At 42.8% G+C, this 17,219-nt stretch overlaps 1 protein-coding gene and 1 long non-coding RNA gene across 10 annotated transcripts in view; one reads left to right on the plus strand and one right to left on the minus strand.

The window, feature by feature from the left end:
* The window catches only part of ANK3 (ankyrin 3), a 741,327-nt gene that overhangs the window by 46,706 nt on the left and 677,402 nt on the right, over positions 1–17,219 (minus strand). For all 9 annotated transcript variants that reach the window (XM_069101834.1, XM_069101837.1, XM_069101836.1 and 6 more), the window contains 5 exons: positions 6,694–6,905; positions 4,046–4,253; positions 2,691–2,787; positions 1,891–2,119; positions 113–238 (listed from right to left, as the gene is read on the minus strand). In XM_069101834.1, the coding sequence (XP_068957935.1) occupies positions 113–238; positions 1,891–2,119; positions 2,691–2,787; positions 4,046–4,253; positions 6,694–6,905 (872 nt within the window). The remainder of the gene's footprint in view (positions 1–112; positions 239–1,890; positions 2,120–2,690; positions 2,788–4,045; positions 4,254–6,693; positions 6,906–17,219) is intronic.
* The window catches only part of LOC138172181 (uncharacterized), a 4,915-nt gene continuing 2,358 nt past the window's right edge, over positions 14,663–17,219 (plus strand). Inside the window, exon 1 of the long non-coding RNA XR_011171066.1 lies at positions 14,663–14,829. This is a non-coding gene — a long non-coding RNA (uncharacterized lncRNA). The remainder of the gene's footprint in view (positions 14,830–17,219) is intronic.

Here is a 17,219-nt window from a genome sequence, read left to right on the forward strand (position 1 = left end):
GCTGCCATTTTGGTAGATGAGACCTATCATAAAGAATCAATAGTACATGTCTCCTTCCTCAAAAATGGAAACATTTTTTTCAATCAGAACACCTCTACTGGGGTTGGCTTACCTTGACTGAAAATGGCAGCCTATTCTCTTTGAAAGCATAGAAGTTAAAAACTAACTGGTGTCCTCCTTTGGTGAGGGGAGCCAGATTCCCATAGCAATCAACATAAATGGGCTTTCCTTCCAGGACCTAGGATAAAACAAAACCAAAGTTAATCTTAATTCTTTCAGTTTATGTCTCTTGTGTCAATCACAGGGCCTTTGCACATCATAGCCAAGCAATTAAAAAAAAATCAAACTGAATCAAAGAGGGAAACTGAGGCTTGGAGAAAAAAAAAAGCAACCTCCCCAAGATTACACAGTAAATGTCAAAGTCAGCATTGAAACCTAAGTCATTTCAGTTTAGTCACGGGACCAGATTTAGGGTGGGGAAGGCTTTTAAAAGTCATTGAGTTCAATCCCTTTACAATGGAGATGGTGAAACCAAGGTAAAAAGGGGTTAAGTGACTTGACTACTATTCTTTCCATTACACCATAATGATTTCCTTGTGACAACCCTGAGGAGCCGGTGCTGTCAGCATTTTTTAACCCCCATTTTACAGATGGGGAAATAAAGGCTCAAAGACATTAAATGATTTTCCCAAGGGCACCCAGCTAGTGAGTGCCCATTCTACGACTGAAACTCAGATCTGTTGACTTTACAGCTCATTTTGCCAGTGCTAGGTTCAACTGAAACACATCCTGCTAACAATAAATAATAAAGCATTCTCCATAGAGAAAGATGACAAGACAGACCAACTGGAGAAAGAAAACTTATCTTTTATCCATTCAGAATAGGTTTACCTATGTTCTCAGGGATGGGAAACTAGCATGAAAAATACCCAGCCATTCCAACCAAAACTACCATAGTTTGTCTGCTCTGGGAGGCTTTTCTAGGAGGGATCATGGCTCACTTAGCAACCATTCCACGGTAACCTCTGTGCCCCCACTTTCACAAAGAGACTGCATTTCTAAGGTGAGGAAGAAGAGAGTGGTTAAAAATATGGCTTATGGCTCGAAACAGAGCAAAGCAAGCCATCCCACACAGAGGTGGAAGGACTTTGGCCTTCATTAGTATCATGGTTGAGATCTTGGGAGGCAGATCTTTTTGTTAATCAGCCTTATACCCGAAGAGACAATAAGGTAACTTCTGTTCCCTGTCACCAGAGGCTTTCAAGTTAAAGCTAGACATTGACTTGTCATGTTCTGTATAAGGGTTCCTAGCTGACCTCTCATGGCCCTTACAACTCTGATTCGCTATTTCTGTAAGAATTCTGAGTTAACAGCCCCTGCTGGTCAGTTGTTCAATAAATATTTATTATGTTCCCACTATATGACAGACACTCTGCTAGGCACAAATGTGCCAACATTCACAGAAAGAATTCATTTTTAAAAGAGCATAGGAATAATTTAGTAAAAATAATAATAGGAAACATTTGTAGCCCTTTAAGGTTTGCAAAGGATTTTACACATATTATTTCATTTGAAAACAACAGGAAATATGTTACAGTACAGGAAAAGCATTGAATTTAGAATCAAAGGATAACCTCTGACACTATTTGAGTGACCTTGGGCAAGTAATGTGGCTTCCCTGGGCCTCAGTTCCTTCACTGTAAAAAGAGGGGAGTAGACTAAGGTCTCAGTTTCATCACATGTAAAATCAGGGGGTCCCATTCTGCTCTATCTATGAGGCTCTGATGCCATGATTCCAATTATTCACATTTGTATTTTAAAAGACTGCCCCTCCCCCAAAGTTTAAAGGCTTTGTATAAACAGATTCCCTGTTGGGGGAATGGGACCCACCTCAATATCTTTGCTTCTTGCCACTTCTTCAAAATTTTCTTGCTGCTCCAAAGTTTTGTCCACTTTATCATCCGTCATGCAGAAGCAACGTAAGGAAGATTCCAAAGGATCGTTCATTTTGGCAAAAACCACAAACTTGGCCATGTATGGGACACATATTAATTCCCTATAAAGCTGAGTAGCTAACCCGACAGTTTCCATAACTTGATGGCAATCCGCAAGCCAAAACCTGAGTGAGTCAAGTACAGGAGCCACAGAAATGGAGTTAGGAAATGGAGAATTTGATCTTTGAAAACATCTCCATGCTTTTAAAATTAGGAAAATATAACAGACAATTCTAGAAAAGAGTTGTGTACCCTGGGCAAATGCCAGCTTAATCATAAAAGGGACAGAGACACAGTTATGTTTAATCAAACATGAAACTGTTCCAATAATATCATTAAGGAAAAGCTAGGGATTCTGTCTTCTCTCTTCTTTCCTATTACAGGGAACTAGAATAATTTTATTCTAAAATTTCTAAAGTTTCTAAAATCATCTTTTTGGAATGAGTAAGGTTTTTTGTTTGTTTTTTATTCCTAGGACATGTAGCTCCTATCAAGAAAATTCGGAATTCAGGAATTTGGCCCCATCTCCTAAAACTTAAAACCATCTTATACTTATCACATACCATGACCAAAAAGCATAGCACTCTCCCCTGGAAACCCTTTACTTTACAAACATGGCAGCCATATAAGCCCTGCAGCACTGTCCACTGCCTGGGGACCAGTCTCAGTGCTTTCAGGTACTCTGTATTTTCATACCTGGCTGAAACATTGGTCGTAAAAGAGACAGAGTCCTTTATGAATGTCAATGGCGTGGTTCCTGTGATGTCTTCCCATTGTGCAGGTGACGTCCCCCCTGAAAAGATGAACAACAAAGTCCTTAGCTTTGTAGCAGGGTTACAAAACTTCATTAACTTACAGTTTTCATTAATCCTTGTTTCCTGTCTTCTCCCTCCTGCCTCATGAAGTCAAAGTTATCTGAAGACACTGAAACTGCCAGAGGGATCTGTGTCCCCCACCCCCACCCCAAATATCATTGCAGCACTAGTCCCACTGTCTATGGTCTCCTCCTTATTACAGTAGAGTCTGAGAGGGGCTCTATGACCAGGGCTAGAAGAAAACAGTAATCCCTCTCACGAATTGTGTGAGCACTAAGGCAGCTAGGCGGTAAAGTAAATACAGTGTTGGACCTGGAACCAGGAAGACGAGTTCAAATCCAGCCTCAGATACTGACTAACTACATGATAATTCACCTAACCTCTGACTGCCTCAATTTTCTAATCTGCAAAATGGGGATAATACCAACACCTATTTCCCAGGGTTGTTGTGAGCATAAAATAAAGTATCTGTAAAGTACCTTGCAAACCTTAAATTGCTCTCTATATGTTAACTAATATTGTTATTTTTGTTGCGGTTGTTAATGGATAGCTATACCCTGACCTGGATAAATGGTGAAGCCCTGTATTGATCATATATAATGTTCACAACAAAATGCTTTCTGCACTATACCTTTTACTTTACAAAGATGGTAGCCATATCAAAATCCTACTGTTGCCCATTGCCTGAGAACAAATATCAATGCTCTCATTGAACTCAGAGACTTGTTACTTTGGAAGGATAATACTAGGGAAGAAATGAAGGACCGCAACAAGTTAGACCAATTAGGAGGCTATTATTATTATATAATAATAGCCTCCTATATAATAATCAGTTACAATGTAACTCCCTATCCACTATACCATACTGCCTTTCTTTTGTAACAGAAAATGGGATGTAGAATGAAAACAGGGGGAGTAGAAGGTACAGATGTGAGCAATTTCATGGAAACATGACCAAACCAACAAGACCAAATCAACAAGACCTCTACAAAAAAGCACGGGGACTCTCCAGGGTCTTGCAACAACATTAACCATTCCTCTAAATGCACACAGAAGAGTGAGTACCGGGGCGGCTAGGTGGCACAGTGAATAGAGCACTGGCGCTGGAGTTCAAATCCAGCCTCAGACATGTAACACAAAACTAGCCATGTGACCTTAGACAAGTCACTTAACCCCAATAGTCCTTCTAAAAAGCAAAAAAAAAAAAAAAAGAGTGAGTACTGTATTGAGTCAGACCTGTGATGCTGCAGAGAAGGCGCAGGTTGGGTGTGGTGTCTCCTTTGTAGCCATTGGCTACGCCTTCTCCTGAGGGGGGAGGAACAGGAATGGTCATCGTTATTGGTTTATGGAACTTCCTTCTCCTTGGCTCCACGGTGACGATTGGACTAAAAGTTGCTTTATTTCCAAGGATTTTTTTCACAATTTCTTCTGGAACAGGCTGGGCCTAGACACAGAGAAAGGATGTTATTCAAATAAGGACACTGTTTGTTAGTCAATCACAATGTCTGCATCCTCCCCAACTTTCCTTAAAGGGAAGGAGGAAGGATTGCTTTCTAATTGCTTTTTTTTTTGGCAGGGAAACAGAAGGGAAACAAGACCTGTGATTTCCCTGCTAATGCAACCTGTTCTGCAATGTAAAGTCTTTGAGCTGAGGGGAGGTTAAGTGCCTTGCTCAGGCTCACACAGCCAGTATGTGATTAAAAGCAACTCAGTCTTTCTGACTCCCTGTCCACTATACCATACTGCCTTTCTTTTGGTAACAGACCAGGGAAAATTAGGTTGAACACCCAGAGACAATCCATCTATTTGCTAATTAACCTAAGCTAGCTTGTGAATCAGATAATTTGAGAATGGGGCCAGAGAGTTTGTTCCATGGCTTCTGCAGTGTGAAGGGTAAACATGATACCGAGGCTTCATAAGACACCTTACAATGAATGGTTTTGTGACTTTTAAACATGCAGAACGTCTCAGAGGTATCACAAGGACAAGTTTTACAAGAGGAAAAATTAAGACATTCAGAGGTAAAGTAACTATCAAAGCCACTCAGATTCTCAGCGGGTGAAATACGATTTCTACCAAATCTAACCTCCTCCCTCCGTCTTCTCTCCCTACTTCGGCAAAAGCATCGTAAATATTTGATTCAAGGGCAATGTAACAAAGTTTCTTATCAATCAAAGTGTAAACTTAAGTAGTTTTCTTCAATTCTCTTGTTACCGAAAATTCCCCAAATTATTTGTTGCCAGAAATGAAATATGGCCAGCATGTAACAAACAGAAATTGATCTGACTCATAAAATGAGCAGGAATGCATAATGATAATTATTTTTAAAGTTTGCTTAATTAATTTCTCTATTAGGTCAGAAAGGAATTTTAGCTTCCTTCCTGGAGACATACAAGAAAGGCCATTCTTGCCAAGGAGGTCTTTCTTGGTCTTGCCAGGGCAGGGGTGGGTAATTCTGCTGTAACCTACAAATTAACTCTAGGTTAGAGAGTATCTACATTGTATCTACTTCTTGTTTCCCCCAGTAACATTCTCTTCTTGAGAGCATAGAGGTGGAGCAGTAGACCATTTCATTTGTGCCTTTGTATTTCCAGTATCACGGTGCCTGACACATAGTAGTCTTTTAATAAAATCTTGTGGATTGATCGATATTTCTAATTAGTTTTCTAAACCAAAAAGATTCAACTTGGTTTGAAACCAGAATTTCTAGATAATTTAAACAAAACCCAAATGGCAAGCCACTGTAGTATCGTTGCCAAGAAAACCCCAAATGGGGACACAAAGAACTGGACATGACTGAAACGTCTGAACAATTGAGCTTTCAAAGGTCAGTATCTTGACTGTCATCTAGGGCATAACAGAAAACATAATTCACTGTTCTGAAAGGTCCCACACTTTCTCATCTAAACACTTGGGCTGCAGCTTCATCACTGTTCACTGGAAACCACGCAACAAAGGAGCCACAAAATGATTAATATTAAGCACCGTATAAAGGCTCTGGGTATAGACAAAACCAAACCTGATGCTGCCCTCAAGGAGATGCATTCAAGGAACCACCAATCTCTCTTGTATGTTTAATGCCTGCATGAAGTTTTTCACTAGGCTCCCCAGCTGCTGAGGGGCAACAGCAGGCCACAGTGGGTGGAAGGTCAGTCTCTGAGCTCACAAAAGCTGGGTTCGAATGCCACTCTGACACATACTGGCTGTGGGAACCTGGGCAATGTCTCAGGGCTCTAGGCCACTAGCTTCCTAATGGTCTGAGATGCTGAACTACATGGGCAGCGGAAGTGTCCTCACCTGGAAGTCCCCTATATTAATGATCGCCCAAGAGCGAGAGGGGCACCTAGGTGGTGCAGTGGACAGACAGAGCATCTGATTTGGAATCGAAAGACCTGAGTTCAAATCTCTGCCTCAGACATTTACCAGCTATTTCACTGAGGACTAGTCAGTCATCCTTCCTGCCTCAGCAGTCTCACTGGAAAAGGCTGTTATAAGAATCAAACGACACAGCACGCGCTAAAAGCTCTGCAAGCACACAGCTAGCAATTCTATTTGCTATTATTATTATTGATTAGTACTGTCTCCCCCTGAAATTACTTTGTGTCTGCAGTGTAGATGCTGTCTCCCCTGATGGAATGTAAGCTCTAGGAGGGCAGGAATTGTCTCACTTTTGTCTCTGTCTCTGAGGCACCCAGCATGATGTCTGGCACCATAATAAATGCTTGGTGATTGATCAGTTTTCCATAGAGTACCTCAGATTAAATACGCAACCCACAACTTGGCCTCGTGAGTTAATAAGCAGATACTCTCAGGGTGTAAGAGCAGTGACCGCTTCCAGGACGATCTCTCACAACACAAAATGGGCGCACGTGCACCAAGGTTACCTGGAGCCCCACTCGGATCCTCTTGGTCAAAGCGCCCTCAGGAAAGGATGCTTGAACCAGGGGCACAGTGGTGCTGCTCAGGATTCCCCCTTCTGGACCAATCTGGTTACTCTCCTGCTTGATCCGCGAGACCACTGCGAAATACTGGGGAAAATCCTTCGTGATAATCCTACAGATGCGCTTCTTTCCCAGCTCTTCGGGGCTGTCTAGCTCTGAAAGAACAAAGGAAATAAAAAAAATATTGGAGGTATCCAAGCTAGAAGAGAGCTCAGAGATCCTTCAAAGTGCAAACCCCTCTGAGGCATGCTAGAGTGAGCTGGTGTGGCCAATTCCACAACCGAAAGGCAAGCTGCCACTTTGTGAATGAACCATACTGATCTCTCACCCCCTACCTCACCCTGATCTGCTAAAAGGTTGAATGAGGCAGAAGGAAGGGTCAATAGTAAGAGTGCTAGCTTGGAGTCAGAGGGGCCAAGTACAAATCTCAGCTCCATCACTTACTAGCAGCATGACCTTGCACAAGTCACTTACTTTGCTGCTCTGGTCATTGGTTTTCCCCCAAAGAATAAGGAGTTAAACTAGGTGACTCTTAAGGTAATTTTCAGCTCTGAGTCTATGAACCCTAGAACCCATAAGAAAGGCTGTGGAGCCACAGTGGATAAAGTCTAAGGTCTCAAATGAATATTTGAGAGTATTTCTCTAACTACATTTCAAAACCTAAATTAAATAAAGATGACCTCTAGCCTATCATAAAGCTGACATGTTAGACTGTCATCCTTTAATTACTATGGCACATTACATGGTATGTCCAATTGGGAATCAGGAAGACCTGGTCAAGATCCTCTCTGATTCCTGCCTAAGACATAGTTTACTAGGTTAACCTCTCAGCCTCAGTTTCCTCATCTGTAAAACAGGAATGATATACCTATACTTCACAGGGGGCTTGTGGAGATCAAATGAGACCCCTAAAGTATCCTGCAAACTCTAAAGTGCTATATAAATGCCAGATTTTATCATTATCATCGCAGTATCAGATGCTAGGTCTCATGAAAGGATCAGAGTTCTCAGTTTTAATGAATGTTTGTCAGTCATCAGAGCTTAAGGAGGGATGACCAAAATCATTTTAAATTGTGATCAAAACTTGTTTTGATCCATTGCTCGAGGCAAGTGGGGAAAGTAGCTGGATCTCTCTGTGTCTCTGTCTCTCCCTCTTTCTCCCTAACTCTGTGTCTGCCTCTCTAGATTATTTACGAACTATACCCATAGAGTTGAAAGAAACCTTTGAAATCAGAGTCTAGAGGTTAATGGACTTAGCTAAGGTCACACAATTATTAAGCAGCAGTGCAGAGATTTAAGCCAAAACCTTGCATCTCAATGCCTAGCACAGTGCCCGACACACAAAAAGATAATAATGGCACCTACGCCTCATGGACTTGTAGGAATCAAAAGAGGTAACAGATAAAACACTATCCAAATCCAGTGCTCTTTCTACTATACCATCCTGGTCCTTCCTTCTGTCATCCTTTTATCCCTCCTTTCTGCTTTTCTTTGTTCCCCCATTCTTTCCATTCTGATCTATCCTGGCCCAAGTCTTCTCCTGTCCCAAAGGGAACTGGGGGCAAGTCTTCCCTTGTCCCAAAGGAGAGAATAGGAAAATAAGAGAAAAATACTGGGTTTACTTGGGAGTTCATCAGAAAAGGAAGCTGACATCATGTTCTGGGCCAGAGGAAAAAGGAGAAGTACCAGAGAGGGTTAGGTTCTAGAATGGGTAAATAATAGGAAAGAAAAGAGCCAGACGGAAACAGTGACCAATGTCAGATTGATTTATTAGAAATCAAAAAAAGGAAGCTGGCATGAATTAGATAACCACAAAACAAGAATGGTCATAAAGAAAAACACTTTCCTGAACAGATGGGAAGGTGAAGAATGTGATTAAAGGGTGATGGGGGAAGGAGTGTAATACAGAAGGGTTGCTACACTGATCAAGAAAGAATAAGAGAAAAGAAAACTGGAGAGTAGAGGTGTCTAACACGTGGCTCAAACCAGATTAAGAAGTAATCAGGAAATAGAAAAATAAATAGATAGACAATAAAACATAAATAATGCTACATTTTGGAACTACGTTGATAGGCAGTCTACAGGAATCCTTATGGATGGATGACGGGTCTATATTTCTATTTGAATTTGATGTTGCTGATATTTGGTCACTTATAGGGGTGAGTGATTACTCTTTAGTAATAACTTAAGAGATATCATTTTACGATTAGGGAAACCTAGGCTTACTGCTTAAAAGTCACAGTCACTAAGTGGCAGAACTGGGTTTTCAGAACTGGTCACATATGGGTCCACATTCTGTGTTTCACAGAACTCTCTGCTTGCCAGAGGATTAACTTTCTTACTCATATTTTAAACCAGCCAATATGCTATTTTGTGATGAGGAGAGGCTAGAAATGCGAGTATGTATCAGCCGATTGAATGGTCTGTGATGACTTTATAAAGCATAATTGTTACATAGCACCCAATCAACGACTGATATTTACAGCCCAATTCCTGATTTATTTGATATGGGGTTACATAAAGGGCCAGCTTGGGGCAGCTAAGTGTTGCAGTGGATAAACCACTGGTCCTGGAGTCAGGAGGGCTTGAATTCAACTCGAGCCTCAGACACTTTTAACTGTGTGACCCTGGGCAAGTCACTTACCAATTTGGCCCCCCACCCCCCTCAAAAAAAGCCAGCTGCCTGGGACAAAGTAGGGGACTTGTTCAAGGTCAGTCTTTGGTCAAAGCCAGGACTTGAACTCGGGTCTTCCCAATTCCAAAGTCAGACTTCCATACACTAAGCCAAATTGCCTCTCAGTTACTTGTTACCTTTAATTATACAATTAATGTTGCTGATTTAATGCTGTGGTTTGGTGGCTTAGACACTGAGGGCTCACTTCAACTCTGTGGGAGGCAATAAATGAAGGTGACCTGGGGCACCAAGTCAACATTATGTAAATCATCCACCAGAGGCACCTGGGTGGTCCTCGAAGAAGGAGGGTCCAGGAATCTTTCAGCATCTACTAGAACAAGGAGGCAGCCTGAAGAGCACTGGGTCTGGTGTCAGAGGAACAGGGTTCAAATCATGCCTCCGACATTTGGTATCTGTGTGATCTTGGACAAGTCACAATAAATGTCAATTAGACCAACTGATAACTGACGATAACCGAATACTACATGTTTACTGACTGACTGATCCTGGGCAAGTCACTTAACTTCTGGGCCTCACTTTGCTCTTCTGTAAAATGGAGTAGATGGCCTCTAAGATCCTGGCCAGTCTTTAAGAGTAAAAGCCTAGAGAAAGAAAAGGAGCAAAGGCAGAAGAGAATGAGAGATGCGGGCAAAGGAGAAAGGAAGAAGGGCATGGATCTGGAACAGGAAGGGACCTCAGAAGTGACCCAGCCCGATCACCGCTGACATAGATGGTGGCAGCGCTGATGCCCAAAGTCACCCAGGAAACCAACACGAGAGGCAGAATTCAAACCCGGGTCCTCTGACTGCAAAACCAGGACTCATCACTATACCATGGTGTCTTTGCAGAATTTTGGGGAAAAAAATGAACTGAGAAGTAAAAATAAATAAAAATTCTTAAAGAACCCTAAGAAATTATTCCTTCTTGATTGAACAAATATTCAGGAATTAGATCCCTGCTCTGGGGAGAACACTGGTTTGGATTCTGGGGAAACAACAAAGGTTAGACCCAGTGTCTAGTACGGATATTGTCCACATACACAAATGACAAAAACTACGCCACATGGAAAGTGTTCAGCACAGACTCTGCACTGAGGAAATGCCTTTTCATTCATTCAACTCCTAAACAGAGGGGCAGGGGAAAGTGCTGCTCATGGCTCAACGCTAGGAACAGGGATAGCTGGGACCTGTGATTTCACTCGCACAGAGAACTTCAGATCCCAATGTAGGCGAGCATCTTCTCTGCAACTCACAGCCTTAGAGAGTCAGCAATTTGTCCCATAGTCACTTGGCCAGTATGTAGGAGAGGCGAGATTTGAATACAGGCCTTCCTGGATCTGAAGCCATTTCTCTAACCAGTATCTCTCAAGGAAGCAAAGGTAAGTCCTGATTGGGAACACTGGAAATAGCACAGTTTTAAAGGGTAGATAGCAACTCAGCAGGCAAAAAGAGAGATGGAAGGATACTTGAGGCAAAAAACCAAAATAACGCAGCATGAGCAAAGCCTGGGGACTGGTCCAGATCTGTGCATTTACCTTGCAGTTGTGCAGGTTAAATAGGCATTCCTTCAATCTGCATTTTAACCTAACAGAGCTAAGCATCTGTAACTAACAGAAAGACTCTTGACAACACAGAAAATCACCTGGCAATTATTTGTTTTCACACCAGATTCCCAGAGACAAGAAGCACTGCTTAACTTTGTAAACTTGGTACATAAAGAATTGATGACCCTGAAGGCAAGAAGGCCCCTTTGGTGTGGTGCATTGTGGGGACGCACTCTCCTAGAGCAACGGTTCTTAACCTGGGCTGCACTGATCATCAACGGGTCCATGGATAGATTTTTGGGTCTCTATGAACTCGGATGGAAAAAAGTGGCATCTTTATTTTCACTAACCTCTAACCGAAATTTGGGATTTTGTTCAATTATGTATGTAGTTGACAAGATATGGTTCTGAAAAGTGATCCAGGGTATTCACAAGACTACCAAATATGACACACAGAAGGTTAAATATCTCTGTCTTGGAGAAATGCCCTCCATAGGTGCCCATAGTGGGTGATACTGCCCCTTGGGGACACTGGAACAATTGAGGGGGGAGAGTAATAGTTTGAAATGATGCAAATTTCAAAAAACTGTTCCAAGGTTATAGAAAGTAAATTTCTTGGGGGGAGGGAGGGGAGTGGTGCTGAGGAATTTTTTTTAAAGGGGGCACTAGGCCAAATAAGTTTGAGTACCACTTCATATACATGGAATCTTTACTGACTCGTTTTCCCTTTTCAGACAAAAGTACTACAGCTCTCCTTTCAAGGGCCTGGCTCTCTGGTGGGAAACTCCTGGTTCATCAACCTTAATAAGCTAATGGATATGGATGTTACCTCCCCTGAGAAAAAGAGATGTCTTTTATTTTATTTTATTCATTCATTCATTTAAGCAATTGGGGTTAAGTAACTTGTTCAAGGTTACACGGCCAGTTACTTCTGGGTGTGGTGCTATCAGAGCCTGGATTTGATCCCAGGTCATCCCGACTCTGGGGCAGGTGCTAAGAGATGTCTTTTAATAGGAATCTAATGCAAAATGCCTTAACCTGAAAGGAACAAGGCTTACTTTGGGTCTAGGCCTGTGATTTTATTGCTGTAAGGAATTAACAGTGGGAATTCCCAGTTCTAGGGCAAGTCAGTGGAGGAGATGTTTGGGGATGGGAGATGTTGGCCCTTGAAGAATCCTCCAAATCATACCATGAAGCCTACCTTACTGAAAGATGCACATGGCACCAGTCCTGAGTTGAAGGATAGAGGGAAACAATTTCTTTGCTTCAAAAGCATTCTACTCCTCTATTTACTTTTCAGTTAAGAGCCTGATATGTGCCAGATCCTATGCTAAGCCTGGGGATACAAAGAGAAGCCAAAAACCCATCTTTCTCCCAAGAAGCTCACAGTTCAATAGGTGACTTCTCCATCCCCCCTTGATTCTGCCATAAAACAGGAGTGATAACAGGGCAGAGGGTGCGTGGAGCCCCAGGGGAGTGTGCAGAGAGCTGGTTAGGAGCCATACACGGGCAGTATCCTCACTGGTGATTGTGAACAGGCAGTCAATTGTCTGCCACCATAGGAAGACACCCAAGGCAGAATGAAGAGCTCCTCTAAGGGCCATGTTATGCCAAGAAGCTCCTGAGTCTGAAGTGTGTGAGTGTGAGTATGTGTGCGCCTATGTGTGAGTGTGTGTGCCTGTGTGTGTGCATATGTGTGTGCGTATGAGTGTGAGTGTGTGCCTATGTGTGAGTGTGTGTGCGTATGTGAGTGTGTCTGTGTGTGTGCGTATGAGTGTGTGCGCCTGTGTGTGTATGTGAGTGTGAGTATGCGAGCCTGTGTGCGTATGAGTGTGTGTGCCTGTGTGTGAATGTGTGTGTGTGTATTTGTTGTTGTTCATTGTTTCAGTCATGTCCGACTTTTTGTGATCTATTTTTGCTTTTTTTTTTTAAGGTGGGGTGATTCTTGGCAGAGATACTGGAGTCCTTTGCCATATCCTTCTCCAGCTCATTTAGCAGATGAGAAAACTGAGGCAAACAGGGTAAAGTGACCTACCCAGGGTCACACAGCTAGTAAGTGTCTGAGGCTGTATTTGAACTCATGAAGATGAGTCCTCCTAATTCCAAGCATTATGCCATCTTACTGCCCCCAGATATATTTATATCTGTATATAAAAACATACACATACATATATATGTATTTACACACACACACATATTTACACATCCACACACGCACGCACGCTCCCCAGAATGATTCTGAGTCTGGAGAAAGGCTTAGGATGGGTTAGAAGGATAATTTGAATTTGTACATTTTGTGAGAATGTGGATTATATTAAATAATGGCTGGTTATAGTTGAAATTTAGTCCCAAAGGGGTTTGACTGTACCTGCTATAAACAAAATCTGAGTTAGAAAAGATCTGAGACATCATTTGTCCAAACAAGAGTGACCCATAACATGGCTGACCTATGGCCAGCACACTCAACACCTTCTGCCACTGGAGGAACTCTCTGACTGGACGTTAAGCTTTTGGACAGCTCCGATGGGGGAGGGGGTCTGCCTCACATCCAGCTGCAATCCCCCGCACTGCCACAGATTGCTTCCAGTCTTGTGCTTTGGGGTGCACTCATCTGTCCACATGATGACCACTACCACATTTTGTTTTAGAGGATGCTAATTTTCTCCAGCCACAGAACACAGCAAAGAGGAAAAGGTCACTGCAACAGTCAGTGGCTAGATATGAGGACAAACTTTCTGATCCCTAGAGGTAAACAACGTTAAAATAGGCAACCCAAAACACCGGGCAATCTCTTCCCCTGAAGGACTACAGGAAGGAAACTGATAGCCATCCCTTTTAAATGGCCTATATAGATCCCCCTACTTAGGGAGGGCTGTCTGGATTCCCAGAACTTTGAGGATCCCATAGTAGATGCTGAATAATGGTGAATAAGGAAATAAGGAATAAGGAAAAGGTTAAGAGGGATCCGGAAGAGTAAACAGCTTTAGACACCCAGCTGAGAAACAGGCACCCAGAATCTCATGAATGAGAAATTCTATAAATGTGAACTTGAAACCACCGCTGCCCCAAGGTCTTTGTAAATACCCACACCTCCACATTTGCCAGGTGCATCAGTCATGCTCAGTCTATGAGAACAAAGCCCATCTGATCATGCTGGGCCATTCTCAGTCTTCTTTTCCTAACCTCTCCCTTCCTGGGCCAACCACCTCATTTGCTCAAGCCTTCAATGGTCATCTTTATGCAAATCAATTGGCAAGCACTTATTAAGGGCCAGGATGTGTTAGGTGACCATCGAGGCCCTGGGGCTGCAGTAACACAGCTGGGACAACCCCTGACTCCAAGGAGCAGCGTTCCAGTGGGGGAGCAGGCATGTATTTAGTAATATCTCCACCTCCCATTCCTCCCCTGCCTTTCCAATCCTGCCTTCACTGAGCAGCCCCCCAGAGGTCCTGCTGGTATCCCAAATTCAGCATGGAATTCATCACCCACATAAACCTGCCCTCTTTCCAGCACCTCCCCTTCTGCTGATAGTGTCAACATCTTTCCAGTCTCTCAGGTTTGAAACCTCAGAGATCTGACTCCTTTTTCTACACCACAGTTTCTTTCCCCAATCCAATTGGTTGCACAATCTTATCAAGTCTATTTCCATGATATCTTTCCAATCTGCCATTGTTAACACCCACCCCTCTAGCCTGGGATCAAAGAGTTGGCAAGGATCTCAGCATTCATCTGGTCCAACCCACACCCAAAAAGCAATCACCACTACTACAATATATCATTTCACTATTGGAATAGCTGCCAGGAACTCAGCAGTCTCCCTGCCCCCAGTCTTTTCCTTCTCAACTTGGTCCTGTTACCTAAGGTAATCTTCTTAATATACTGTTCTGATCATACTACTACTGTACTCAGAAATCGTCAGTGCCTCCCTACTGCCCAATGAATAAACTGTGAGTTTCTTATTCGGGCATTCAAAGCCTCACACAATCTGTTCCCAGCTGTTGTCACATACTCTACACACTGGCCAAACTGGACAATGGATGACCATCCAAGAGCAGAAAGTTTCCAGGTGTTGGTGGGAAGTAAGCTGGCTGGGAGCTTTGATAATTTTAAAACAAGAAAAATGTATTTTCTTTATGTGTCTATTTGCCAGCAAGATAGTGGAGTCCCATGTGAATCCACATTGGTCTCTTTCCCAGCTCTTCTTTTATTTTGTCAGAACTGGTTTTCTTTGTGTCTTTAGAATTTCAAAATTTCATTCTTGACAGTTTCCCATCCCTCCAAGGCTGACGTCCTAGAAATTTAGTTAAGATGTGACCTCTCCTTGGCCCCGACCCTTGGAAATCTGTGCTCCTGAAATCTAGATGCATGTCAGATAAGACCCAGCTCTCCTCTCCTTCTCCATCACAAATTCTTGGAGGGAGGGGTTGTTTCCACTTTAACAACAATCTCCTCCACATTATAAGACTCAGATCCCTGAAAGGCAGAAATTATCAATGCAGATCGAGGAGTCATTCGTTGCTCTCCTCTTGGTGCAGGGAAAGCTCAAGCACGTTGCAGGCTAAGCGAGGTTCCCTCATGCCACCCCTCTGTGTGTGAGGACACACCTGTGATCTGCTTCCCAAGCGCATCTCTTCCCCTCTTCGGTACCGGCAGTCTCTAATTTACTCCAATCACAATCCTATTTTTATTGCTGCTTCCGTTGGTCTTTTCCTCACATGTTCCACCATATCTGTTACTCCTGTTCCTGAATTTCCTGCCCTTCTTAACATGCATTTTCTTTTGCATAAGATACACTCTTCCACAGAGATATTCCAGGCACGTCTCTCATCCCTTCAAGTCCCAGGGACACCTGTGAGGTCCGATGGACCAACGTGCCTCATTGCATAAAGTTTTCTCCCTCATCTTTTATGTTAGATCTCAAGGCTACTCAGCTCAGTAGAGCTGGGATTGCATGTGAGGGTTCTGCCCACGGTTTATCCGGAAATAGCCAGACACCTCGCTGCCTAAATTCCACATTGTCCAGCTATCCTGGGGCCCACAGAGTCATTATTTATTAGGGAAATTGCTCCAGGTATCTGGACTAAGCCCAGAAGTGGCTGGGAAGATCACCTACCATTTTAGGTTATTACATCTCTCCCAATCCCCACCTTATTTGATGAGGTAAAATAACATGATTTTTATTTTATTTTACTATCTAATAATGATGATAAAAACTTCCATTTAAATAAGGTTTGGAAAGTGTTCTTTACATGTGTTATCTCTTCTGATCCTTACAACAACCTGTAAGGTGCATGCTGTCATTATCCCCATTTTACAGATTAGGAAACTAAGGCTAAAAGAGGTCAAAGTGAATTTTCTAGGGTCACACAGCCAGTAAGTGTCTGAGGTGGGATTTGAACTCAACTCTTTGAGAATCTAAATTCATTCTATGTGTGTTGGTGCCATCTAGTGGTCTCTAGGGTGTATCTGCGCTTGAATTTTACTTTCTTACCAGCATTCATTTAAATTCTGCAACAGCTCACTAGTTTATTAATGCGGACCCAAGTACAGTTTTCAGGATACTTATGTGTTTTCCTCACCCTCAAAAAAACCTTATTCATTAGCAAATGTTCTTTAAAAAGTAGGGTAAGGGGTGGTTAGGTGGTGCAGTGAAGACAGCACCAGCCCTGGAATCAGGAGGACCTGAGTTCAAATCTGGTTTTAGCCATGTGACCTTGGGCAAGTCACTTAATAGCAATTGCCCTGCCTTCCCCCCTCCAAAAAGCAAAAAAAAAAAAGTAGGGTTAAGTGCTGGATTCAGAATCAGAGGACCTGGGGTCAAATCTCACTTGTGTCACTTAGTACTTGAGTGATCTTGGGCAAGGATACTTGTTTACTTTGCTTCTCAGGCCTCAGTCTCTTCATTTCTTAAACAAAGGATCAGACTAGGTAATGTCCCTTCCAACCTTCAATCCACAATCCTAGGACTCTATGGAAATGGTTAAGATAATGGGTTTAAGTCAGGGCAAGATTCTGTTGCAGCCCTTCTCTAGGGATCTGGTGGTAGGCAGGAGTGAGGGCTGGTGTTTGATGCCTGGGTGGAAGGCTTTTTTGGACACCAGCCTTGGATTGGGAATGAATGACAAGAGTGAATTTAATTACTCGTATAACTGTGGACAAACCATTGAATCTCTCTCAGTCTGTCTCCTCCTGTATAAAGAGAGAGAGAGAGAGAGAGAGAGAGAGAGAGAGACAGAGAGAGAGAGACAGAGA

This window comes from Petaurus breviceps, unplaced genomic scaffold (assembly GCF_028583685.1).
Source record: "Petaurus breviceps papuanus isolate PSGF00001 unplaced genomic scaffold, PetGlider_PUasm1.0 490, whole genome shotgun sequence".
Classification (NCBI taxonomy): domain Eukaryota; kingdom Metazoa; phylum Chordata; class Mammalia; order Diprotodontia; family Petauridae; genus Petaurus; species Petaurus breviceps.